Genomic DNA, 25,819 nt, shown 5'->3' on the forward strand with positions numbered 1-25,819 from the left:
TGTAAGTTATGTCAATACTGAGCATAAAGGTTTTCCCTTTTCCTGTTCTGGGGGAATCACTCTATTTTCCAACATTTGAGACTGTGAGTGCCTTCTTCTGGGCTTTATTATCAGGTAGTGATGCTTTAAGATGGTATTTTCCATCCTTGTTGACATTTTTTCAGCTTTGACTTAAAGAAACAAAACAGGACTTTCAGGGAAATCCACCTGTTCACCTTTGTTTCTGAGAATTAGACGAGAAGATCGATACCAGTCAGAGAAACTGTTTAGGCTTCAAAGACAAAAACCTTTTCATACAAAGGATACTTAACATAGTAATAGTAAAGCTGGGGAACAGTGAATGACATATTCTTCAGTGGCCAGGTCAGTTACCTGATCGCAGCCTAACAGAGCTGAAGACAGCTGCAGTAAACACCTGGCAGAGCATTTCAAGATATAAAAAACAATCCTTGGAAGTTTTTTCCATTTTTTGAGCCTCTGAAAATCAGGGACTGTGTCTTAAAATTGCAGTTAACGCAAAATGTTTTAAATTAAAGCTGAAAGTCTGCACTTCCGCTGCATATTTGTTTGTACACAACTCAGCTGATTTTGAAATCACAGGCAAAAGCACAAAACTGTCAGTCCAAATACTTATGGACCTAACTTCTTCACTCTTTCCCCCTTGGTTGCCTCGGTAACCCTCGTTTCAGCCCTGCTTTTAGAACAAATTGACCGACTGTGCATAAGAGGTTAGTGAGGGTGTTCCACGTCTTCACTGACGTATACTGAGGTGTCAAAACCCGTCTTTGAGGGTACGGAGAGGTCGTCAAATGTTGCCCTTGTGGGGGAAAGTGTTAAGAAAAATGTTTGCTTAGCGTGAGATAAAAACACAGGACCAGCTGCTCCATTAAACGAGCATTTGCGAATAAAATCTGTTGGCATGAAAACCTGATTTAAAAAAGGCGTTTAGCATGGGTGTGTTTGTTTGCGACTGTGTTCATTTAAAAAAATTAATAAATAAAGCCCTGTCTTTGTTGAATCTCTTTAATAGTTGCACATGCTGCCTAATGAAGGATCAGAGAACGGCGTTTATGGTTGTGGTAAAAAAACTTTTCAGTGTTGGCTGAAAATCAGTTGTTTAGTTAACCGAGGACTTTTTAAAGTATCTGTGGTTATCATTATCCACCATCCATAAAAAAAAAAAAAAACACTTGTGTGCTTTCACTTTGATAACGTGGCCATATCATGTGTTCTTTGTGCAAAAACGTTTATCTGCTGTGTGATTTATCTTCTCAGTAACGTACAATACGAAACGTACCTCTATGACTTCCAGGTCTTCCTTGCTCCTCTGCGCCGCGAGGCCCTGCAGGCAGCTGAACTGCTGCGGCTTCGAGTGGGAGTGATGCATGGCGGCCCCGGAGCTGCTGATGAACTGGCCCGAGTCCAGCGTGCCGGACACGGCCTGGACCTCCAAAGCTTTCCCCAGAGGGCCGCAATCGCTGGAGGAATCCACCACCATGGGCTCCGTGCTTGGATCGATCTCCGCCTCCATCATGGAGATCTTTAGGATGTCCGACACTGAGGGCTTGTCTCCAGAAGGCCCGGAGCTGGACTCTGGGATCAGTTTGGCAGAAGCCTCCCCGCTGCTGAAGACGGGCGACGAGTGGTGGGAACTGCCAAAGGTAATCTTGGTGACGGTGGCACTCTGCGTGATGATTGGCTGCTGCAGTGACAAATTAGAAGTACTCGTTATTACTGAATTACTACAGATGACCTCTGGCAGGAGGAGAGACAGTAACCAAAGCAGGTCCTGATAAGAAGATCATAATGAACTGAAATGATAATCAAAGGCACGTATGCAGGCTCTGTATGTGCTACAGCTCAGCCAAAGACAAGATAAGTGTTCATATTTAAAAGTCAGATAGTAGGAAAGCTTGCTGTATGGCTCACAAGCTCCAAATATACAGACACAGAGCTCTTGCTTCAGTCCAACTGTGACAAATGAGCTGATTTGTTATTTGTTCTGGCCACCAATCGGCCTTTGGTTGCCGTGACAGATAACAGAGAGAAGCAGCAGCTGCAGCCAGCATTAGCACAACCATAAATTAATTTCCCCTTGTTTATCAGTGTGTCACATGAGGAGAAAAAAACAAGAGGTTCATTCCATTTGGCTCAAACGTAGGGAAATCCCAGCACCGAAACATGCACTGCTTATTATTAGATGCTGAGAATTACTTGGGAATGCTGTGGATTCCCTTTTGTAGACTCAGGGAAGCTTTTAAGAACAATAATCCAAGTTGGAATTTTGAACACGTCTAGAGGAACGGTGTCAAACTCGTTTTAATTCACGGGCCAAAACCATGAGCCAAAAGTTAAACACACCCTTTACCACATTTAACTTCATAATGTGTCATTTTAATAACTACTTAGAAATGAACAGGAAGTTTAGACATGATATAAAAAGCACATTTCCTTTCTTTACTAGATTCACACCTCCACATTAACATCTACAAAACCGCACGTTGAGTTTTCATTAATAATGAAAGTATGTCACATTGTTTAGTGATGTTCAGAATTTAAATTACCTCAGTTTGAACTTTGAATTCACTTCTATTCTTGTGTTAGATTACAACGACACCATGCAATTAAAATAGAGAAAGCGAGCTTTGAGGGCTTCAATCTGGGGCCTGACCCACATTTGCCATCGGTGCTCTACAGTGATGTTATTGAAATACTGCTCACTGTTTTTAATAGATGTACAGCAGTTATTTAATGCACTGAGCAGCAAAATGCAGCTGATCTCTTTTGATAAACATAAGGTGTCACTCAAATTGATATCGCCCCCTGGGAGAGTGGGAGATATCTCCTAGTCATGGGACTGGATGTATGTGTTTGTGGTCGTGGATCGGGACAGAAGTGAAAATCCACTCACGTGTCACCCTCGACAGGTTTTATCAGGTGACTTAACAGGAAGTCATCATGACAAAATAAAAAACAGGAATTTCTGAGGAGGAGAAGCTGTGGGCATCAGCTGCCTCTGGAAATTTACTCCTGGTGAGCAGGTGTAAAATCCACTCACCTGGCTGGAGGCGGTTTTGTCGGTGCTGACGGGGTGGTGTGCCTGCAGCGGAGGAGGGTGGGACATTGAGGTGTGCAGGGGCCGGTGGTGGGATGTGGGGGCCTGCTGGAGCTTCGGGAGCTGTGGCGTCAACATGGGCTTGGTTGGCGTGCTCGGAGTGGCGGCTTTGGCCCCGGCTGGGGTCGGTGCGCTCACAGGTCTGTCTTTAGGGCTCTGGGTTAAGGTTTGGGGTTTGGGCTGACTCTGCTCTCGTAGCTTGGGGATTTTCTTAGTCAGAAGAGGAGTAGAAGGGAAGGTGGTGGAGGAAGAGGAAGGCTGGCTGATCTGAGGTTTGCTCTGCAGCTGCGGCGGCGGTGGCGTCTGCTGGGTGGACGTGGAGGTGGAAGGGTGCCGGCTCTGCTCGGCCTCGGCCTGGCTCAAAGGCGGCGGCTGAGCGCTTGCAGAGTGGGCGGGTTGCTTGGTGGGTTCTGAAGCTGGTTGGGTGGAGCGGTAGAACAAGCCTGTCTGGGGGTCCAAAGTGTCTCCTTCCAACTCTCCCGCCTCTAATCCAGCCTCAGGTTTACCATGACTGTCAGAGTGCTGGAAAAAAGACACATACGTGACGCTGTTAACGATCAGCAGGACAAAAATACGACACAGGAGAATTTTAAGGAGAAAAGACTGTACAGAAAGATGGACGTAGCCATCGCTCAACCAATTGATTTGCGAATTATTGTTTTTTCCATCTTGACTTTTTGAAACAAGATGCACCATTGAAGTGTGGCTCTGACTGAGAAACGAGGGGCACTGTGCACCGATACGATAGTGACCTGTCAATCAAAAGGTAGACCCGCCCTAAAGCGTTCCCTGCTGTATCATTCCTCTGGAGGCTAACGAGAACCATCATTTACTAAATTAATTCATGTTGCATTCAAAAAGGCTTGAAAGTAGCACCTGAGCCCATAAACTAATCCGGAAAATGTTTTCCGAGGTCTTGGATGAAATAGGGCTGTTATTTTCCACACACAAACCGGAGGAGTCGCCCCCTACTGGTCACTAGAAAGAATGTAGGTTTTAAAATGCACTTCTGCATTTGCTTCGCTTTTCAAAACCATTTACAGTCATGTCAAAGAGTTCTCACAGGAGAAATTAAGAACAGCTTAACCAAATCCACAGGATTTAAGAGGTAGGAAGTTAGATGTCCAACGACATCCAGCAGGACAGATACGATTTTTTTTTAAGATAAGAGCAATATTGGAATATGTCAATTAACTAACTGAGCATTTTATGGCTTACAGTGTTTTCTGAAAACCGTAAGTAATGACCAAAAGACGATACTAATATTAATGAGTGTTTTTAAGTTGATTTTAAAGATTAGGCACAAGAATATTGATAAATCATTAATTTGTGCGTGGAATGTTCATACACATTATGCATAGATGGGCCAATGTCCTGTGGAGAGACAAGACTGATGTGGAGATGTTTGGCCATAATCCATAGCAACGTGTTGACGCTGCACTTCAGCACAAACACTGCATACCAACTGTCAGCACGGCAGAGGATGGCTTATTGATTTGGGTTTGTTTCACAGCCACAGGACCTGGGCACCTTGCAGTCACTGAGTAAAGTATGCATGAAGCCATCGGTTTGACACTTCAAGCTTGGATCATGTAACAGAACCGCGATTCCAAGCACAGCAGGAAATCTACAAGACAAAGTCCAGACCTCAATCTGATGGTAAAGCTGTGGCAGGACCTTAAGAGAGCTGTGCACAACTGAATGATCAGTGAACTGAAGCAACTTTGTAAAGAAGAGTGGGCCAAATTTCTCCACAACGATGTGAGACAAAGTAACGCACTGATAGAAGTCGTACAGAAAACAGCAACTCATGTTATTGCTGCTGAAGGTGAACCTACAAGCTACTGAATCACATGGATTAATTAGATTTTCACAGGAAGTCCATAAAGGGGATGTTTATTTAATTTAAAAGGTTCTCTGTGCAACATTAAAAAACTCATCAAACTCAACTGTTTGTTTTTATACTTTTTCAAAAGCTGAAGACGCTGCACTTTGTGGCAACTTGCTCTCGGTTTCTGTCCTCTGACACCAAACGATTGTTTAAAAAAACAAACAAACATGGAAACCAAGACAAAAACTGCAACATAAATAAGAAAAAACTGCACTGCCATGCTTTCACAAAGAACAAGAGAAAAATTCCCAGGAAGCATTTTGTCTCCGGTGGTAATCCACCAAAGCAGATGAAAGGTTTGCATTGAAACTACTACTTTCACGCAGAGAAACTGTTCCAGTGAAAGCTGTTTACACCAGTTTTCTGTGGATCGGAGAGGAGCTCAGATATATTTGTAGAATATAAATGACACAAGGTTTGACCCGTTTCTCTGCAACAAATTTATACATTGATATTTATTTTGTACCCTTAAGACCAAAGTCCAACCCTCACCACGTGTGACGCTGGAGCCGCAGAGGAGACAGCAGCAGGTTTGGTTACCACAGCAACTGTGCTTGTTTTATATGGCTTCCCCAGCTGCTGACTGGAGGACATAACCACCTCTTCATCCTGCGAGGGCACTCCCACTCTGGTGGCTTTTCCTGCAGTGAAATTAGTCATGCTGTCAGATGATGAGGTATTAATAGTAGTAGGTTTCACACACACACTTCAGCTTCCGTCACTAAATGACCTAAAAAGGAGAACCATGTTTCACAAGCTGCCCACTGCGAGGTTTTAGTTTGAACTGTATTTCATTCCACTGAAATCATGACTGGCACCGAAAACAGGAACTGCAAAGTGCTGAATATGAAGCATGATGGAGAGGACTACCTCCTGCGACGTATTCAGCGGTGGGTTCGGCCTCTGAGGTAGAGGGTTTGGGGGATTCAGGGCTGGGCTTCTTCTCCTGGGCCAACTGGATGGGCACAGCCATCTGGCTAAGGTCGATGGTGTGCTGCCTGGGTTTGGGTTCTCCCTTTTCCTTCACTGTCAAGACGAACAACAGTGAAATTCAGCATCATTTACCAATTCAGTCATGTTTACAGCTCATATTCACTGTTAACTTCATCTGATTATTTCCAATTTGTGCTCGACTTTAGGCCCGAGCGAGGGCTAGCAGACAGAAACTGTTCCTATAAATGTGCATTTAAAGTTTCAGGGTTTTTTTGGCACCATGCCTGTATACGCCGGGGTTAGAGCGCCAACTTTCTCTCTGAGCAATCACTTTAGTTTTAAATCCAGCTGAAATCTCGGCACGATTTTTGTTTTTGACACTTGAACGGAAAGTTCTGTTTGCCTGCATAATCCAGATTTCAGTGGTGCAGACCAGCTGCTTGACTTATTTGGCTCAGTAAATAGCATAGTTTAGTAACACTAAAGCAGATAAAGCAAGTGTTAGCTTGACTAACTGTAGGCTATATTTAGACTTGCTGACAGAGCTGCTAAGCACCACAAAATACAGCCTACACTCAAACTGACTTTTAAATTGGCTAAAACACATTTTGACGCATAACTTCATAACAGCAGTGTGTTTAACATCTGTGTCTGCGGCATGTAGTGATTCTCCCCTTCACTCTTAACCTGGAAGAAGTGAGCAGCGAGTGGGCGAAAGTTTCAGCGCACTGGTTACCTGTTTGCAATGTCACAGGTGGAGAAACTTATAACTGCTAATAAAGCTGGGAGGCGGTCTTGTTTCCGTGGAAATGCAAAAAAACAACAACTAAAAAAAACCCTAAAAAAACCCAATGATGACATTGCAAATAGCATGTTCATGATACGATACACCTTTGAGGTCTGGTGTACCATTTGCCACGAGAAGCTCTTTGTTATCACAGATATAATTTGTGTTTTGATTGTTGAATCCAATCTAACACGGAGGCGTGGACAGGAAACTACAGAAAGACGCTGAACCGCAAACAGGCAGCTTGTAAAACAGGTTAAGGTGACTGTGTGGAAACCCTTTTTATAGAAACGTAATGAAAGCACAATAGTTTCTTTACTCGGTGGTGTGCAACTCTTTTTGCTGACTAGCTAAAAACCGTGGAGGCTCCATGAACGTGCATTTCACTTAAAGCGTTTCAAAAGTAAGTAAAGGTTGACTGCCACATCGGTTTTGGAACAGCTGGAACAAATTAAAACCGTTTCTTATAATAAGGAAGATCTGCTTTCCTGGCAGAATCGGGGGGAAAACAACAACAAGATAATTACGATAAAAATCTGTGTTTTTTCAGTGAATCATGTCTCAGGTCTTTTTTGTAACAGGAAAGTTATATTAGATCTCCAAAAAAAAAAAAAAAAGAAGGCAAATTGGGGGATTATACCCCTGAGCTGCTGGGTGGAAGGCTTTTAATTTGAAACATATGTGCAGGAAGTGTTGAGTTACACTGTCTCCTCTTTAAAAAAATCCAAACAAACTGCAAAGTAAAACCAGAATTGGGATAAATGAATATGTGAGACCAATATTAACGATAAATTGAGCAATACGGCAGTTTTTGGACCGCTGTGCTGCAGAAATATAGTCTATAAACTCAAATATGATGCTATGACCTGAAACAGATGCCTTTAACACTCCGAGGTCTAAAAAACACCCCATCCCCCCCAAAAAACAAGACATCATCCAAACACAGGGTTAGGTTAGATTAAGGTTACTTCTTTGCCGATAATTTGGACCTCATTTCGTTAATGTGATCTCATTTTAAAAACACAAAAAAAAGCTCGTTGTCTCCAGTTCATGACAGCTTTATAAAAATTTATGTATTTTGAGTATTAACGCTCTAAAGAGTTTTACAGACAACACTGGGTATTACCTTCATTATGGATCAGGTTTTGCGCACTAAACAGCAATTACCTCTTTGGGAATTTTCACTCACAGCTAGATAAATCTATCGGCTGCTCCGCGGTGCCGCTAATGTGAGTATTTAAATATTTTAAAAAAAATTCCCACCTTCAAATATTCCATGGGAAACCTTTACCTTTGCATTTGCTTACATGAGTCCTGTTCCACAGGTCTGCCATCCAATGAGCTCACTATCTAAGCAAAGCCTCGAGCACGAAATGCATAATTACTGTTGGCCAGCAGCTCTTCGTGCTTCGGCAGTTTCAAGAATGTGTTGAAAATTAGTTTGACACTTGAGGCGAACACCACCTGTGTTTGTATTTCTGATGAAGCTGATTCGAGCTGTTTTTTCGAGCTCCTTTGAACTCTGCTGAATCAGCATGTGCACTGGTGGTAAACCCCCACCTCTCCTCTTCCTGTGACACCTGCAGCTTTTTCTGTGACGTGATGGCTCACCTGATGTCTGCTGAAGTTCAAGAAGAGCTTTTATGGTGGAAGTGGCCGACTGGGATTCCCCGCCAGATACCTCCTGGTAGATGATGGTGGGGCTGGACTCCACAGCTACTTCCTGCTCAGTCCAATCCTGCTCTCTGGAGGACACCACGTGCACTACAGGCTGCGCTTCTGAGGAGCGGACAGTTTTTGTTTTTTTAAACCAGCGGTTACACGTCACATTTCAGTCAACAATCCTGAGGCAAACACCACAGAAGCAGTAGTTTATCTCCAATCTCTGCGTCATGGAAAAGTAAAGGGAGGCGTACCTTGAGCGCTGCCCTGGGAAGCCTCGCTGACTAAGCTGCTGGCCTCCGCGAGGCTGCCGGCATCATCCTTTGCGGCCCCGTCCTGGCCTGGGGTCTGACTCTGACTCAGTTCGGCGGAGCGAGTCACCTGCTGCAGCGTCTCAGTGACCAGCTGCCGGGTCTGCTCGCTCACCACCGCTGTCTGGAAGACCGGCTTCGGTTTGATGAGAACCTGCAGGAAACCAAAGGAGCATACAGTGTCCTGAAAGCTGTTGACTGGTGTGTGCTCCTCATTATACTTGATAAGGAATTATAGTCCTAATGAGTGAAAACACAGGCCTGAAAGCAAGCGTTTGTCTCTGTAACCTCCTGTTGTGGCAGGCCAGATGTTTCAATATCCGTTTAGACTTCAACTACTTTCCATCTCTCTCTTCCTCCACGCAGCCGGTCACAACGAGTCTTTCAATGTTAACATTTTACAATCTTTTCACTCACTTTTTTATATCAATAACACATCAAAGGTCAAACCAGAATGTCAACACACATCTTTATTGATCTGCACTAAACAACCTCTTTATCATCTTGTTTGTTATCACTTTATTGTAACACAAGACCACCTGTGATTTCTTGGCTGCTGTTCTGCTTTGCACTAAGCCTTACTGGGATGTAACTGCCTCCATCGCCCTAATCCAACGCTTTTACGCAGTCCAACAGCCTCTACCTTTAATAATAATAATAATAATAATAATGGATTGCATTTATACAGCGCTTTTTGAGACCCTCAAAGCGCTTTACAATTCCACTATTCCTTCACACACTGGTGGAGGCAGCTACAGCTGTAGCCACAGTTGCCCTGGGGCAGACTGACAGAAGCAAGGCTGCCATATCGCGCCATCGGCCCCTCTGGCCATCACCAGTAGGCGGTAGGTGAAGTGTTCACCTACCAAGGTGAAGTGGTAGGTGAAGTGTCTTGCCCACGGACACAACGACCGAGACTGTCCGAGCCGGGGCTCGAACCGGCAACCTTCCGATTACAAGGCGAACTCCCAACTCTTGAGCCATGATCGCCCTTTTTTGTTTTGTTTTTTTAAGTAAGACAACATTTGATCAGGGATGTTTTGCTTCCACGAGCATCTCTAGCTTGCTTGCCACCATCCTCGCGCAACATCAGTGAGCTTCACCTGACTGAACCGGTCAGGTGAATAACTCCCACTGTCTGGCATCTGTTTGAACAGAGTCACCATCGCTGAACTTTTATAAATGATTTATTATGATATAGAATTTGCTTCTCTGTGGGAAATGGAGAATTAGGTTAAGTACACAGTGACTCAGTGGTTCCTCAGTAGCATTCGGGAACCATAGGCCCATGTTGCAAATCTGCTGCGTCACAATTGTGTAAAGATTTGTGCGCGAGATCTGACGTGTTAGGCGTTGTTCCTACGACGTCATTATTAATGCTTTTCATGGGTTCTTATTACAAAAGGCTCACGTTATGTCATAGCTTTGCATGTTCCAGGAAGAATACTACTTCCCCATAATATGGCCTCAAAATAATGCACAACTAATGTGATAACGTAGGCAAAGCAGTTGTGTCATGTAGTAGACCGCAGACGAGACAGCCTTGAGTTATTTTTGAAAAGGTAGATTTCTGAAAACTAAAACTAGACTAATTGAAATAAAATAAGTCAAACCTGACTTTTCGTTGCTTTTTGACGGGACATAAATTCCAATCTCCCAGGTGAAAGGAACCCACAAATCCACCACAACCTGTTAAACTGATTCTAATCTTTGCATCGTGGTGTTTACGTTTTCCCCTTAAAGCTGGCCCTGGAACCACATCATCATACGTGAGCGCCAGATGCATCGTGCATCACACACGCACAACATCTACCAGGAATAGCCCTCCTGGAAGGATCCTGTCATTTATATTCTCTCATTAAAAGGGAGACTCCTTTGCAGTTTTATTACAAAACTAAACACAGAGGACAGGATTTCCTTGAACCGGTGCAGAGAACCAGAGACGGATTGGCGTGAGAATAAAACTGGCCACCTTTAACATAGTTTACTGTGTGCACGAATGGAGAAACACAACTGTGTGGGTGCAGCTCTCACTGCTTATGTGCAGACACACTGTTGCTGCTGCCAGGAAGTGCTTCCTTCCCTCTTAATGGTAACAAGAGATGGCTACATTGGTCAAGCCATCCTCATCTTTACAGTTCTTCTAAGGCTTCTCGGTTGTTGTTACATGTGTAACCCTGGTTAAGGATAATAATAATAATAATATGTATAAAGATATTATAGATTCTTTTTAAATTTTTTTATACTTCAGATTTATTTGTGTTGTGTAGTCCAATGACGAGTAAAATGTTCCAAAATATGTGCACCATCTAAAGAGTCTGTTCTGAATGACAATGAAGTGGCTATTTTATGTAGTGGGCTAATAACAGCCTCCACAGCCAGCTTAATGTTTGTGGGATTCCCCTCAAGAAAAGACAATTCTAAAAACTTTTTTGCAAATAAACAATGACATAAAATATCTGATGGCGAGGCCTGATAAAAAAATTTAACAAAAAACCCAGAGAGCGTACAGCTCTTAAATGTCCCGTAAGGCTAATTTGTCATTAGCGACACAATAAAGTTCACTTTATAAATAAAGCACAGCTTTGCCTCGAGTCAGACAGCTTATCGGAGGCAACAAGTTGCTTCTTATCAAACATTTTACAGCGGAGTTAGTCGGAAGACGTTATTTAGACTACGAGTTTCTTACTCATGAACGCTGACATTAGCTGAGTCATTTTTCCGTCTGCTTCAGCGGCTGCTGAGTAACTAGGTCATAAACGTCGAAACTGACTGCTTGAGAAAAACAGTTTAAATATTACAGAAACTGGAAACAAACTTTGGTAAACAGGTGTCATGTTCGTCACTGGAAAAGAGAAAAGAGACGCTGGTATTTAAGCCAGTTAAGAAAATGTGGCAATTAGTGGTTTCACTCCAACTGCACAGCAGATTAGCACTGTGGGTGTTTAACTCGGTAACTACAGTACTCATTACTCACTGACCACAGTTTCCCCTCGATGACTAAAAACGAACCTTGAATTCTGAATTTAGACCTTTTTTTTTGAGAAGTCTGATATTGAAACAATGACAAAGTATTTGTGAATCAATCTGAAAAAGATAAAGAAAAAAAATCTGCAGGACTTGTGATTTATGTTTTTGTTATTAGAGAGATATTTTTAACACGGTGTGGCTGACAGCTCGTGTTTTCATTAACCCTTCACTTTAACTTTGTGTGTTTGCAGCACAAAACGACCTGGAAACCAGCGTAGTGGGACTTACCCTCTCAGAATATTTCTGACAATTTTATCTTGAATTCAAATTCCCCCAAAAGGTCTAGAAATATCAGGCGGAGGCTGCAGGCTTTAGTCTGAACAACCTTTTTGTGGGTGTTTCTTCTTAAATTACTACATATGCTTTCGCTAGTCATTTAACATCTGTCAGAAATCTAAGAATTTCTCCAGAAGTTTTCAAAAATAGACAAAATAAAACCCCCCTAGGAACTGAAAGAGGTCAACGACAGTGGCTGATTTCAAAGCTGTGGACTTTGAACTGTAGCTTCTGCTAAAAGAGGGCACAAAAAACTAATTAGAGCTCAGGAGATACTAATAGCATACAAAATACAAAAAGTCCACCGGCCACAATACCTGTATCACCTCACTCTGCAGTTCCCCTCTGGTGAGCTTTAGCCGCTTTCAGCTCACTGTTTTGGCTTTTACAACCTCCAGTTTGAATTCAGGCTCAGCTAAAGTCACATTACACACAGATTCAACAAGTTGCTCCCTCGGAGATAATGGTCCATATTGGCATCACAGCATCACAGTTTCTGCACATCCTGCTGCACCAGATCCCAAAGGTTCTCTAGTGGAGTGAAATCTGGTGACTGTGGAGGCCATTTGAGGACAGTGAACTCATTGTCATGTTCAAGAAACAAGATGATCTGAGCTTTGTGACATCCTGCTGGACGCATCAGATGTTCTGCAGCAACACTCAGGTAGGCTGTGGTGTTTAAAATGTTCAGCAGAAAGTCTGACCCCCCCACAGCATTACACCAGCATCAATAGCAGCTCGGAGCCTTTGATAGAAAGTGGGACTGATCCATGCTTTAATGTTATTTGTGTACTGCCCAATAAATTCTGACCCTACAATCCAAATCGCAGCAGAAATTGAGACCAGGCAATGTTTTTCCAATTGTGTACTGTCCAATTTTGCTGAGCCTGTGCAAACTGTAACCTGAATTTTCTGTTTTCAGATGTCAGGTGATCTTCTGCTGCTGTAGCCCACCTGCTCTTCTGCATACCTCGTTTGTAACAACTGATTATTTGAGTAACTGTTGCCTTCCTATCAGCCTGAAGCAGTCTGGCCATTCTCCACAGACCTCTGACATCAACAAGGCACGGCCATTGACAAGATATGTTCTCTTTTTCCAAGAGAATCCAAGTAGATCAGCAGTTTTTGACTGCTCAGATGAGCCCATCTGGCACTGACAATCATGTCACTTAAATCAATTGTCTTCCTCAGTGCATGTAGGGATGTGGTTTAAATCGAGCATCAGACTGAGTTGCTGCCATGTGACTGGATGATTAGATATGTCCATTAAAAAGCAGTAGAACAAGTGTACCTATTAAAGTGGCCCGTAAGTATGTTCTTGGGGAAAAAAGTAATGCAACATCGAAAAGTTTTTAATTACTGTGGGGGAAAAAAAAATCAGTGGACACAATTTGTGGGTCACATCTTTCAACTGAGGCATCTGCCTCCCTGTTTCTCTGTGTGTGCTTGATGTCCAGACAGGAATCCCTTTTGATAACGCGATCAACTTAAGGGCGATAACATGTCAGTGTTGTGGTTACAGCTCGTTGCTGTGCTCAGACAATTGGCTAATGCAGGTATAATACAGCAGGCCAGAAACACGATCATGTCACAATGCAGTCTGCAGCTGTTTGACCAACAGCAGCAGATCAAATAACTACCACAGCATTCAGCTCTCTGCGATAAGGGGAAGTTGAGGGAGGAACAGGAAAGGTAAGTGTTAAAGCTCCTGCTATACATCTACCTATAGAACAAGGGGATTTTTCCCCCTTCTGCTTAAGTAGCTGTACATTTATTTTAAATAACCACATCTCACTTCTCTGGAAACATCCAGTGCAGGTGACCGACCTACTGAGCTCCATGAAAAGCACTCTTCTCCTTCTTGAGCAGATCTGTTCCCATTTTCAGAGGAAGAAACCCATACCCATTACTCTTAAGATAAACATGGCTCTTCCTGCACTTATATCACATGACCCTTGCGGTTACTTGTCAGTCAAAAGGTCACATGATTATCCACCCGATGTTTGTCATGTGATAACCTCAGCAGGCTGCGTTCAACCAGTTTGTAATGATAATATTTACATTTTATTAACCCTGTCGTAAAAACAAATATGGTGGAAAAAAACAACACGTCTCACCTGCGTCTTGCCCTGCTGGCCGTAAACGATCTTGGTCGGGATGATTTTGGTGGCGGTGGCCTGGGACCCCGAGCTCATGCCTTTGGGCTGGGTGACGATCATTTTAGTGATGGGTCTGGAGGCGGTGATGATTGCAGGTTTGGTCCCCTGAACTGCCTGAAGGCCCTTTTCCCCCTGCAGCATACGCAGCACGCTCATTAGGATTCTTTTTAGCCAAATTCAAATTAAAAACAAAACAAAACCAAAAAACGAATAAAACTGAATAAAAGAAAAAGAAGCACGAATTGCAAGAAACCTAATTTAAAACATAAATTTGTGGGAACCCATACTCACTGACCAAAATCCGGTGGGAACTATAGACTTCCAACCTCTTTTTTCCCCCCCATTTCCACTAACTTCACCACTGAGTCAATCCCCATAGACTCCCACATTACATTTCCCAACTTTAAAGATCAAACTGTTTACAGTCACGCACAAAAATATGTTTTTGGTCTCTATAGATAGGTTCCCCCTTCACAATAACTGTACAGGGGTTGAAATTTCTTTTAGAACTCGTGCACTTGGATAAGGTTTAGCGTTAGCAGCGCAGCCATAGGCAGCTGTTCAAACACTGAACCTCCCAACTGTTCGTTGCCTGTTGATGTTTTTTTTGCAGTTTTCTGACAAATAACATGACCTGCTGTGAGCACAGCCCATACAAAAAGTTTGTACTTCTGACTTGGTGACTGAAATTCAAATTTTTCCCATGACAGATTTGTCCGTCTAAGGATTGCAGCCATTCAACCATTGCTAGCGTAAGTTAACGTTACACATGGGTAACTTCAAAAGACCAACAAGGCAGCAGCCAAAAGGCCAGGAACCACTGTCTTTCATATGTGTCGCGGATAATTACAACAAAATAAAATGACACAACCAAGGCAAAAACTGTGGTATTTTGTAAATATAATAATAAACGCAAATTCACTGTGTAATTGTGTAACAGCGTCCTCCTGAAATGCCCCAACAACATTGAGAGTAACATCCTCCTCTCTGCCCCTTAATGGTCTCTGGTCGCTATGGTAACACGTAAATATTTCTTTCAAAATAAGACGCACAACTACAACACGGGAAAAGACCCAGAGAAACCCTGAAAACCATAAACTTCACACCCGAGCCTCAACTCTCGCGGCTGGTACCAAACAACTCATGGACCGGTACCGGCCCGTGGCCCAGCGTTGGGGACCGCTGATATAAAACATCTAAAATAATTACAATGGTCATTACATTTTCAGAAATATTGACGTCTAACCTTCACCTTGAGGTTGAGGTCACAGAAATTCAAACTCATCGGCCATTTTTAGACGACACACCTATGGTACTGTTTTGAAAATCCTACTTTGCCTTGTTCTCGAGTTATCCAGTACAATGACCAAAGTGGCTAAAGATGTCTAATAGAGGTTTAGTTTAGTTTCTGCAGAAACGCAGCAGCTATTCTTCCTGTGGTCGCAGATCTTTGCATTTTGACAATGCATCATAAGATACACACATATGCCATATAACTGACACGTTTACTCACATTCTTCATCAACTATTTAGGTGGAGCAAAAGCAAGCTAGCTTTGCTACAATATCTGAATCTGAAGCAGGACGCAGTGACTTAAAGTAAAGAACTGGGCTTGTAAATCTGAGTGGTGAAAGTGAAAGAAGCAGTGAACTGGTGGGCCCGGGGATCAGACTGTGGACAGCTGTCAGGTGTAAATATGCGAACATGATGAGGGATTTCCTGAAAATTCCCCATAATTAATAAAGTTAAATGTGTCAAAAACGTTGTAAATAATGAGGTAAAAACACAGCAGCAAACACAAACTAATTACAGCCGGGAAGTCCGCATGATTTCCCCAATAACCAGTTCTGCACTACACCTCATATGTTGGTTACACAAACATTTTATATTATTGATATTAAATATTATATAATGTTAAATTAAGACTAATCTTTCTCTCTTGTATAAAAAAAGATTAACTGCTCCTATGAGTTTAGCGCACGTGTGAGAATGCTATCACGCTGATCAACTGACCCCAGCGTTTAACAGCGTGGTGACCACATTCTTGCCGGGCAGTCCCTGGATGGTCGCTCCTTTGCCCGTGGTTTTCTGCACCACGATGACGTTGGGCTTGGAGGTCATGGGGATGGTGGTGATCTTAGTCGTCGTGCCTGCAGCGGATGAGAACTGATGAGAAACTTGAAACTGAACGTAGAAGCGCTCTAGACCTCCCTCTGACTCACCGGACACGATGTTGCTGCTGATGATCTTTCCTCCCAGAGTGGCCAGAGACTTGGGCACCACGGTGATGATGCTGCCGCTGGTGGTCTTGACGTAAGTGGTCCCGCCACTGGTGGCTGATATTCTGGCCCCGATGTTGGGACTAACAGTGGGTCTCGTGTAGGTGGTCTGGGTAGCTACACGAAGGAATACAGAATTACTGTTGTCCACCTTAAAGATATCGACAGGAGCGTCTCCATCAAGGATTAAATTAAGCTGCCACATTACCGCTGAGATATTTAACTCCATTTAAATAGTCTATGATTAAATCTGAATGACAAAGAGTCACAGGCGTCATTACCAGCAACAGTTTTACTCTGGCAATCTCTCCTTTCCTGGATCAGATGTGGAGTTTTTGATCCCCTCGCCCCCACTCACCTGTGGGCTGAGTGACCAGCTTTGTGGTCATGATGGCTCCATTGCTACTGACAACCATGATGGGAGAAGAGCTGCTGCTGGACAAAGCCGCCGAAGGTTTGGGCAGGATTTTGCTGGGCTGCACCTGCTGAGTGATGATCTTCACCCCTGCACACAAACCACACGTTAACAAACAGCGCGGTCGTATCACGATATTCACTTTCTAAACAGATTCACTGTCGTGCTTTGTTTCTTTTCAAACAGCTGTGCGTCATATGAAAATAGATATGAGCTTATTGCAAACAGCACGTGGTTAAAATGAAATAAAATGACAGAACTGAAACACAAACAAACAATAAAAGGCTCGTCATGGTTACCGGACTCCTGTTTGATCTGAATGGTGGGCTTGGCTCCCGGTGAGGAGGTGGTGGTCTGGGTCTGACCGACGTTGGACGCTCCTAAAGGCGAGCTCTGCTGCAGCTGTTTGGGTGACTGTTGTTTGGGGAACTGGGCCAGGATCTGAGTGGGTGAGGCCACCAGTGTCTTAGGTGAAGGAAGTCTGGCTGTAGAGACCTTCACTCCAGCTGAAACTCCACCTGCAATCGACAACTTTGACGGTAAGATTCAAAACCTAACAGGTGACGTCCCAGAGAAGAAGATTGAACATTTAAAAGAGATTATCTGGTTAAAATCATATTAAAACCCACGAGCTTAAATCTTTTTACACTAATGAGTCAAAATCATTTTAATCAGTAAAGTATCATTAACATTATTTTGAGGTTAACTTGATACTACTTTGTCATGTATATCCACTAATACTAATACTGCCTTTTTCCCTCTCTTGAGCAACTAAGCTGTTGATAACATGACAGTTTTGAGTCTTTATGGCATGTTGACATTAAGCAATTAAGGCCAGATACACCATGAAAGGTGGATGACACTCGAAGAATTCAACTGGATAATTTGCCAAAAGCAAGGATGGTGGTAAAAATAACTTTTGGTGCAAGGTGAAAACTTTTTAAGGATTTTTTTAAATCAGATTTTGTAGATCTATATATACAGTTTGAAAGTCCTGGTGACCACTTTTAAATAATGTCTCTGAATGGCAAGACTTGCTTCTAGAAGATGATGGATCGTATCAGATTATATAACCCAGGCTTGGCCAGCTCCAGGCCTCGAGGGCCAGTGTCCTGCAGATTTTAAATATTACCCTGGGTCAGCACACCCAAATCCAATGATTAGTTCCTTGCCAGGCCTCTGGAGAACTTCAAGAGATGTTGAGGAGGTAATTTAACCATTTAAATCAGCTGCGATGGATCAAGGACACATCTAAAACCTGCACACCACTAATATAACTGATCCAGTGATTTCAGCTCGTACTGGAAAGATAAGGTACGTCCCTAACAAGTAATAGTAGCACTCTACTGCTAGAGTAGTAAATGAACAGAAATGAAATCAGCAGCTATATTAATAACTACATAAACTGAGTCATCAAGAAAAAAAAAAGCTCAGTCTCCCAAGTCGGAGTTTTACTGCGTTACCCTAATATTTGACATATTTATTCACTCAAATGTATTTTTATACATTTAATTAGCTGAAATGTTAAGTTGTTATTCTCTGCTGCCCCCAAGTGGACAAAACAGTTAATAATATAGCTTTAAATTCCTGTGTCGTATCATGCAATCCAACCTACAAAGCACTGGAGTTTAAAGGCACAGAGCCATGGAAAACTGCACAGTACAATCAAACTGAATAATTATCATTGAGAATAATCTGGTGTTTTTTTGATTCACTAACTAACTAATTTATTTTGAGCCCTGCTGTTCTCTCTGCACCTTTGGGAGCACACATGTTTTTGTTTTGTCTGAAGATGGACTTGGCAGAAAAACTGAGCACAGAGGAGGAACCTACACTGTGTGACCGTCGACATGACCGCTGATGGTGTGGAGGAGACCACTGTGGTCACAGCGATGGCGTTGGGGTTCGTGGAAGTGCTGGAGCTGGCTGGAAAAACCACCGTCTGCTTTTGTGTGGGTGCGGTCAGCACAGAGGTGGACCCCAGCTTTGACACAGCGGTGGCGTTGTTGTGGGCGTGGGACTTGGACAGGATGTTGGGCACGAAATTGGAACTCGGGGAAGTCGTCACGATGATCACCTGTTGAAACACGAGACGTTTAAACTCAGAAGCAGCGTCTAGAGAGACGAGCCGAGGTGGGTTTCGACTGTCACCTTCTGCGTGGTGGTGCTGGTCGTCTGGATGGTGGGCTTGGTGAAGGTGATCTTGACGGGGGACAGGTGAGGCGGTAAGGAGTTGGCGATGCTCTGCATGATGCTGCTCATCTTGGGGCTGCCGCTCACGGGCACTGTGATGTTCTTGGATACCGGCGGGGACACCTTGGTAACTTCTTTCAGCATCACCGGAGACGAGCTGGACGAGTTCGTGCGCCTTCGCTTGCGAGGCTTCTCGTCCTCATCGGAACAACTAACACCTGAAAGGTGAAATCAGCGGGAAAAATTAAGGATGACTGAGACTGTATCACTGAGTAGGGATACACTTGAGGATTTTGCTTTTGAATTGCTGATAATCAAGAAGTACTGACTGCGATCACTGACTGTACTTGGCTCGTGACAGACATTTAACATTAAACCCTAAAATAAAAGAAAGTTTATGGGGTAAAAATTATGAATTAACAACTACCAGTAAAAATCCTAATCTGCACATTTCTACACAGTTCTATGACTCATTCATTCATAAATCAAAACCTCTCAATTACATCTTTAGTTCTAATGATGTACAGATGCTCTGTCTTCCGGTGCCTCATTCCCGCGCTACATTCTCCTGTCACACATTGTTTCTACCAGCTGTTTAATCGGCAGCAGATGCTGGTGGGATTGTCAAACCCGAGCCAACATGTCCTAACAGACGCCATGTTTAGGAAACTCAGATCTCACATTCCCAGCCAGTTTAGTCTGGAGTGTGGGGAGAGTATGTGAATCACTGGTGCTAAGAAAGACAGCTTGTAACAAACAGACAAGCATCGCAGTGCCCCCTTTAGGCTGAGCAGTAGATTTTTCTTTTTTAATATACAAACCACAGTCTCTCCCTCCTTATCTTATCTTATCTTATCAATAAGTTAGTTAATTAACCAATTCGCACTACAACCTGGTTTGCCTCTTACCTGTAATTATTTTTATTTAATTTAATAACTGTACAGTACTCTCTGTTTATAGTAACCATTGTCCTTAATGTAAATATGTAAGAAAAATTGTGTGTTTCTGTTCCGTGTCCTGTGTACTGTTTGTTTGTATATGTGTCTTTTTGGCTGCTGTTACAACCAAATTTCCCCCTTGTGGGACAATTAAAGGATTATTCTATCTATTCTATTCTATCTTCAATTCCAAACTCTTATAAAAACATAACATGAAAGCTGAAGAAGAGTACATCCCACTCCGAGGTTAAAGAATGCATCAATAAAATGACATTTACTTCAAAGTTATTTAGCCATTTTACTCAAAGACATCGGCACTCATTTAAATGAGAAACTGTTTCTGGAGGGCTGGAAATTTCTTTCAAGTCTGAACACGTTCACATGCAAAAGAAGTGATTTCAAGTGCAGCACTAAAGAATAAAGCTCATTATTTACATAGCACTAGCTTACAACAACAGTTGTCACATGAGGGTTTTATAGTGTAAGGTAAAGACTGTACAAAGGTAAAGAGAGAACACCAGTGAGCCAGCACTTGGCGACAGTGGGGAGGAAGAACTTTCTTTTTAAAAAGTGACTTTTGGTAGAAAGAGACTCGGGGAAGTTACGGGGAAACTGAGGAGAAGAAAAAGAGGTCAGATCACCAAGTGGTGAGAAAAAAAATGTTCAGTGCATCATGGGAAATCCCCCAGCATCCTGAGCCTACAGCAGCATAACTAAGGTTAACTAAGATTAAGCCCAATCTTAAAAGTAGAGAAACTGTCTGCCTCGTGAATCCAAACTGGGATCTGCTTCCATGAGGTTTGCTCTCAAATATGTCAAACTAATCTTTTAAGGGACTATGTTTGTGAGTGTGAGGTTTGAAAGTTAATACAGAGTTAAAATTAAGCACAAAATCAGCAAAAATCTTCAGACTCATGTTACGGTTCAGTCTTCCCAACATCTCACACCCATCATTTGCCTCTTCCACTGAGCTCTTATAAACCGTCTAACAGAGAAGAAAAAATACAAACTTACACCCAGCAAGTCAGCATATGAATACAAACACAGACAAACCAGAAGGTTTGGTGACAACTGTGACAGAGAAACTGAGGGATCGCTGGGATCCTGCTGATATGTTAGAAAGGCTTTCTCTAACCGACTATCTGCGCTGGTTTAAATAACACGTATATAAAGAAAGGATGACAGTTTTGGTAACTTATGTTATTTAATGACATGTTAATTAGCCATGCAGTTAGCCTCCTCCCTGAAAAGTATTTTTAATTTTATTTATATAGCAGCAAATCACAACAGTCGGCTCAAGTTATGTTGCTATTTATTATTTCCCTTTCATGTTGCTTCCGTCCAAAGCAAGAGAAAAGTTGATACGATGTTGCTGACACTCACTTTTCACATACACAGTGCTGCCGCTGGGCAGCACCACCACGTTGGATGAAGGGCTGGGTGGCCGTGGAGATTTCACTGTTGCTCCTATAGGGCCGCTGGTCGCCGTGGTGCTGGTGGAGGTGCAGGTGGTGCTCGTGTAGGAGTAGCACACCACGACTACAAGGAGGAAATGAAACACATCATTCAATGCCCAAAGTGTTTGAAAACAGCCAGAGTCCGATGTAAAGTGAATGTTTCTGGCTTTACCCTCTTTGTTCCCTGTTTCAGCTGGCAGCAGGAGGGAGGCGTTCTGATTGGCCGTGGCGCTGGCCACAGCGTTAGCTGTGACTGTAAAGGCCGTCTGGGGAACCAGCCTCGGCATCAAAGGAACAAGCCTCCGCCCTTCAATGGACCACTCAGAGGAGCTGTTTGGACCCGACATGCTGAAAAAGAAAAAGAACGGAAATCTGATTAGAGGACGGCACGAGAGGAAACGTTATGAGTCCCCAAAGTTACTCGGGCTCAGAGTCAGGGTACAACAAAGGCCTGTTTAAAACCTAAAACTTTTCTAAAACTCCACTCCACACCTTACAGTTTGACAAGCAGAGATTGGTTAAATAAATAGCCAAATAGCTCTTTGTTGCTAAAGTAATGAGGAAAAGACTAATGAAAACTTTGAGGAAAACCTGAACAAGTCCCTTTTGCTCTCCTCCACAGACCTAACAGAGCTGGACTTAAACAGTCTCATACTTACTGATAAGCGATGGTGGTGAGGCGCTCATCGTTGACAGCCCTGCGGACCTCTGCGCGATGACGCTCTGTAGAGATGCTGCGAGGGTAAAAAGGAAAGGCTGGTTTTAAATAAACCAAACTCTGCAAGCGAAAATGAAAGAAACCATTTAAAAACAACTAATATTACCCGAGGATTTTAGTGAGCTCGCCCAGCAGATCCTTCTTGTCCTTTGTCAGGTCTCCTTGGGCTCTCAGAGCGCTGATGACCCCAGCGTACGCCTCCAGCTCTGCGACACACAAACATCAGTCTGTAAATGTTGCAGGTCTTTTGCACATGAAAGAGATTCAATCAGAGGCACTGATAACACTGCACTGCTTTGAGCTCACCCAGTTTCCGCAGAATTCTTTTGCACTCATCCCTGCCCAGGTCAAGGATGGTGGGCCACACCACCGGCATGGTACCAGCTAGCACTGGTTTCTCCAGCTGAATCATTGGCTGAGAAGACCGTGAGCAAGAAGGCAAGTTAGGACTCGATTTCCCATAAACCACAGTGCTTCATGGTTAAGCTCACCAGGCCCCAAGCACTGTTTTTTCAAGAGCTTCAGCAAACTGTCATTCCATGGAGGTAAATTGGACTCATCACGATATAACAAGCAGACATTTTCCTGAACATAAAACATGTAAGCACAAAGAGTTTTACGACCAGGACTGCCAAAATAAAACCGTTAAAACTATTTTTATACAGAATTTAATTTACTCAAGCGCAAATATATTTATGTTTATCGAATGGCCAAACACAGGGAAACGCTAAGACTTCTAATAATTAAGGTAACACAGATTCTGTTTTATATGAACCATATAAAATAGGCCAAATCCTGATGAGGTCTCTGACGTAAACAAAGTGGACAGTCATTAAATGTGGAAATGAACCGCTTCTCCTTTGTTTCCCTTACATGTAGGGACATCTAAAAATCAATATGGGACAGATACCACAATTTTAAACAAAATAAATAACAATATTATAACAGTGACAACACAATGATTTGGAAATGGTCTCATATCTACATGGCACCTTTCTCTAGTCTTTCTCACTACTCCAAGCCACTGTAGCCGTTAGGGCTGCACGATTAATCGTTAGAAAATCGCGATCTCGATTCATACTTATGTGCGATCTCATTTCCAAATGACAACGATTTAAAAAAAAAAAAAAAAAAAGACGACGACGACGATTGTACCGCATTTTGATCCGGGACGTAATCTGCATGAAAACAAGCGCTCACTCTTCCTGCTCAACAAATGACAAGGGCGGAGCCTTATACCACGTGATACAGAAGCTGTGCCGTGTGATGCTAAAATTAGCAGGGAAAAAACAACGGAGAACACTTCAGGGATGACGAGAAAGTGACAGGAGAAAATCCGTCCCGGTCAACCACCCAAACATCAATAACGGGAACCTTATACAGCGCTTCCCTACACCCGTCGAACTTCCGCAGGCACAAAGAAATTATGGAGGCTATTACTTATCACCTGACCAAAGATATGGCTCCATCAACACTGTGCAAAACGAGGGATTTAGGAAAATGATCAATACCCTAGACAAAAGCTACACAGTGCCGCAACTATTTTTCTATTGTTGCACTACCTGCTCTATACACGCAGTGTCGAGCAACGGTGGAGACGGAATTTCAAGCAGTACAACATTTTGCGGCAACCACAAAACGTGAGATATTTGTTGTTTTTATGTTCAGTCTCAACTGTTACGAAGTTGATGTGCAGTTAATAAGTGCAATAAATATTTATATTGGAAAAGAAAATCGTGAGAGAATCGTGATCTCAATTCTAACAAAAAAATCGTGATTCTCATTTTATGCAAAATCGTGCAGCCCTAGTAGCCGTACATCAATACAGTGCTTTATTCGTCAGTATTAAGCACTTTATCTACCTAACCAACTGCTCTAATATGCAAGTCTTTGGACAGTAGGATGAAGGTGCTGGACTATTAAAAAACGCCAAATGTCAACACATGAAAAGGTGTGTTAAGGGAAGCAAGTTCAACCTAGCCAGGCTTTCTTTGTGATAGCTGACTTGAAAAAGCGTCAAATCCAGATCAGAGATAACAACGAAGAGAAAATATAACACTTCCGGACCATTTTAAACTGAAACTCTGAACATAAGCTGCTCTTAATTATTATCACCATGGTGATCCAAGTAAGAAGAGACCCACCTTCGTAAGAATGAAAGCCATTAACCCATTAATCTCTCTTCATACTACACTGCTCTCCACTGTATTGTGTTCATTTGCCCTGCTACCTCTGCTCTTTGCTTAAATTTAATATAGGACTTTCAATATCCGGTCACAGGAGTATGGAACTACATTTCTTTATTTCATTACATTTTAAGTTAAAGGCTATATATTTTTTTTAATTGCAATCACTCTTCTGCATGCTTTTTAAACTTCTGAAAATGTTTCATGTATGTGCCTTTTATTAAGTGTCTGCCCACTTAAACTGGATATATATTATTATATATAAATATATATTATTAGATACATAGCCACCAATTAGACAACATATTCATATTAATAACAAATGCTATAATCTTAACAAATGGATTGCTTTGCAAATAAAGTAGAAGGAAAACCATCATCTTGTAATTTGCATTTCTAAAACAAATACCTGCACAAGTCTGAACATGCAAAACAGTCTGCAGTTAGCCAGTCTGCAACCAGCGATTGCACTTGACTCATTTAAAGCATGCATTGCCACATCAACACAGCTGTCAGTGGAAACAGAGATGTTCAGCTATTAGACAGACGTAGTTTAGTATCACATCTTTGGTTGGTTCATTTTACTCTAGAGCAAAAAATCTGAATGAAGAGGCTCCAAAAAGTGCTTTCTGCCGAGGACTGTGTACGCCTCTCCCGGCTAGATTGCCCCAGACCAGCCCGCACAGATGTCAGTAAGAGCTGAACAGTTAACAGTCGGTGTTCCGCCCATCACCGGGCCTCTCAACCAATAAACACTGCCAACAAAATACATAAAAATTCTTCTCTGGTTTAATCTAACTCAACCCTATTGCAGACTTTACATGCCGAAGAGCACTGAAGGTGCTAACACTTAGAAAAGGAAAGCGGTTTTCTCTCTGGGTTAGGCATTATGCTGTAAACAATGAAAAATGTTGCTGCTACATTTTCTGGGTCAATTTCTGTTAGTACGCCGCAAAACAACGGTGCATACCGCCTTCATCAAACTGCCCCGCGATGCTTCCAGTGCGGTGCAAATATGTCCAATAACCTCAAGATACATACTAGCATGCCCCCGGAATGAAGTACCAGTAGATGAGCATCATATTTAGTCATCTTGATGACAAAAACCTTTGCAGTGGATGCTGTTAGCTTAGCTTAGCAACCTAGCTGTTTCTATGAGCCAAACGTCTCACCGTCCAGTAGCAGTGCCACTTCAAGGCCTTCGGATAGCCGCCATCCCAATAAACATGGCCGACCACAAGACATTTAGATAGTTTACCACATCGTGAAGGAGATCTCTAGTGAAAGTGCCAAAGAAAACGAGAGCTAAGGTGCTAAAACAGCTGATCTGCCTAAATATGTGACAATGTTTATGTTGTCTGTTAAGTATCTGTGGTTGGCCTGTGGACGGATGCCCTTCTTCTTCGTGTAACAATCCTTGTTGCTGCTTCTTCTGGAGCCGTGCACTGGTGCCCCCTACAGGCGTTTGA

At 42.8% G+C, this 25,819-nt stretch overlaps 1 protein-coding gene across 2 annotated transcripts in view; it reads right to left on the reverse strand.

The window, feature by feature from the left end:
- Positions 1 to 25,819, reverse strand: part of emsy (EMSY transcriptional repressor, BRCA2 interacting) — a 41,062-nt gene extending 15,243 nt beyond the window's left edge. Inside the window, exons 1-19 of one of the 2 annotated variants that reach the window (XM_085174304.1) lie at positions 25,523 to 25,819; positions 22,471 to 22,579; positions 22,271 to 22,370; positions 22,106 to 22,180; positions 21,619 to 21,794; positions 21,373 to 21,528; positions 19,010 to 19,269; positions 18,692 to 18,935; positions 17,158 to 17,376; positions 16,802 to 16,948; positions 16,387 to 16,560; positions 16,178 to 16,314; positions 14,123 to 14,296; positions 8,643 to 8,853; positions 8,338 to 8,505; positions 5,877 to 6,032; positions 5,499 to 5,647; positions 3,059 to 3,637; positions 1,298 to 1,702 (exon numbers count right to left, since the gene is read on the reverse strand). In XM_085174304.1, the coding sequence (XP_085030430.1) occupies positions 1,298 to 1,702; positions 3,059 to 3,637; positions 5,499 to 5,647; positions 5,877 to 6,032; positions 8,338 to 8,505; positions 8,643 to 8,853; positions 14,123 to 14,296; positions 16,178 to 16,314; positions 16,387 to 16,560; positions 16,802 to 16,948; positions 17,158 to 17,376; positions 18,692 to 18,935; positions 19,010 to 19,269; positions 21,373 to 21,528; positions 21,619 to 21,794; positions 22,106 to 22,180; positions 22,271 to 22,370; positions 22,471 to 22,576 (3,636 nt within the window). In that variant the 5' untranslated portion in view covers positions 22,577 to 22,579; positions 25,523 to 25,819. The other variant, XM_085174305.1, reaches the window with a different exon arrangement.

Source organism: Neolamprologus multifasciatus, chromosome 10, assembly GCF_963576455.1.
Source record: "Neolamprologus multifasciatus chromosome 10, fNeoMul1.2, whole genome shotgun sequence".
Taxonomy (NCBI): domain Eukaryota; kingdom Metazoa; phylum Chordata; class Actinopteri; order Cichliformes; family Cichlidae; genus Neolamprologus; species Neolamprologus multifasciatus.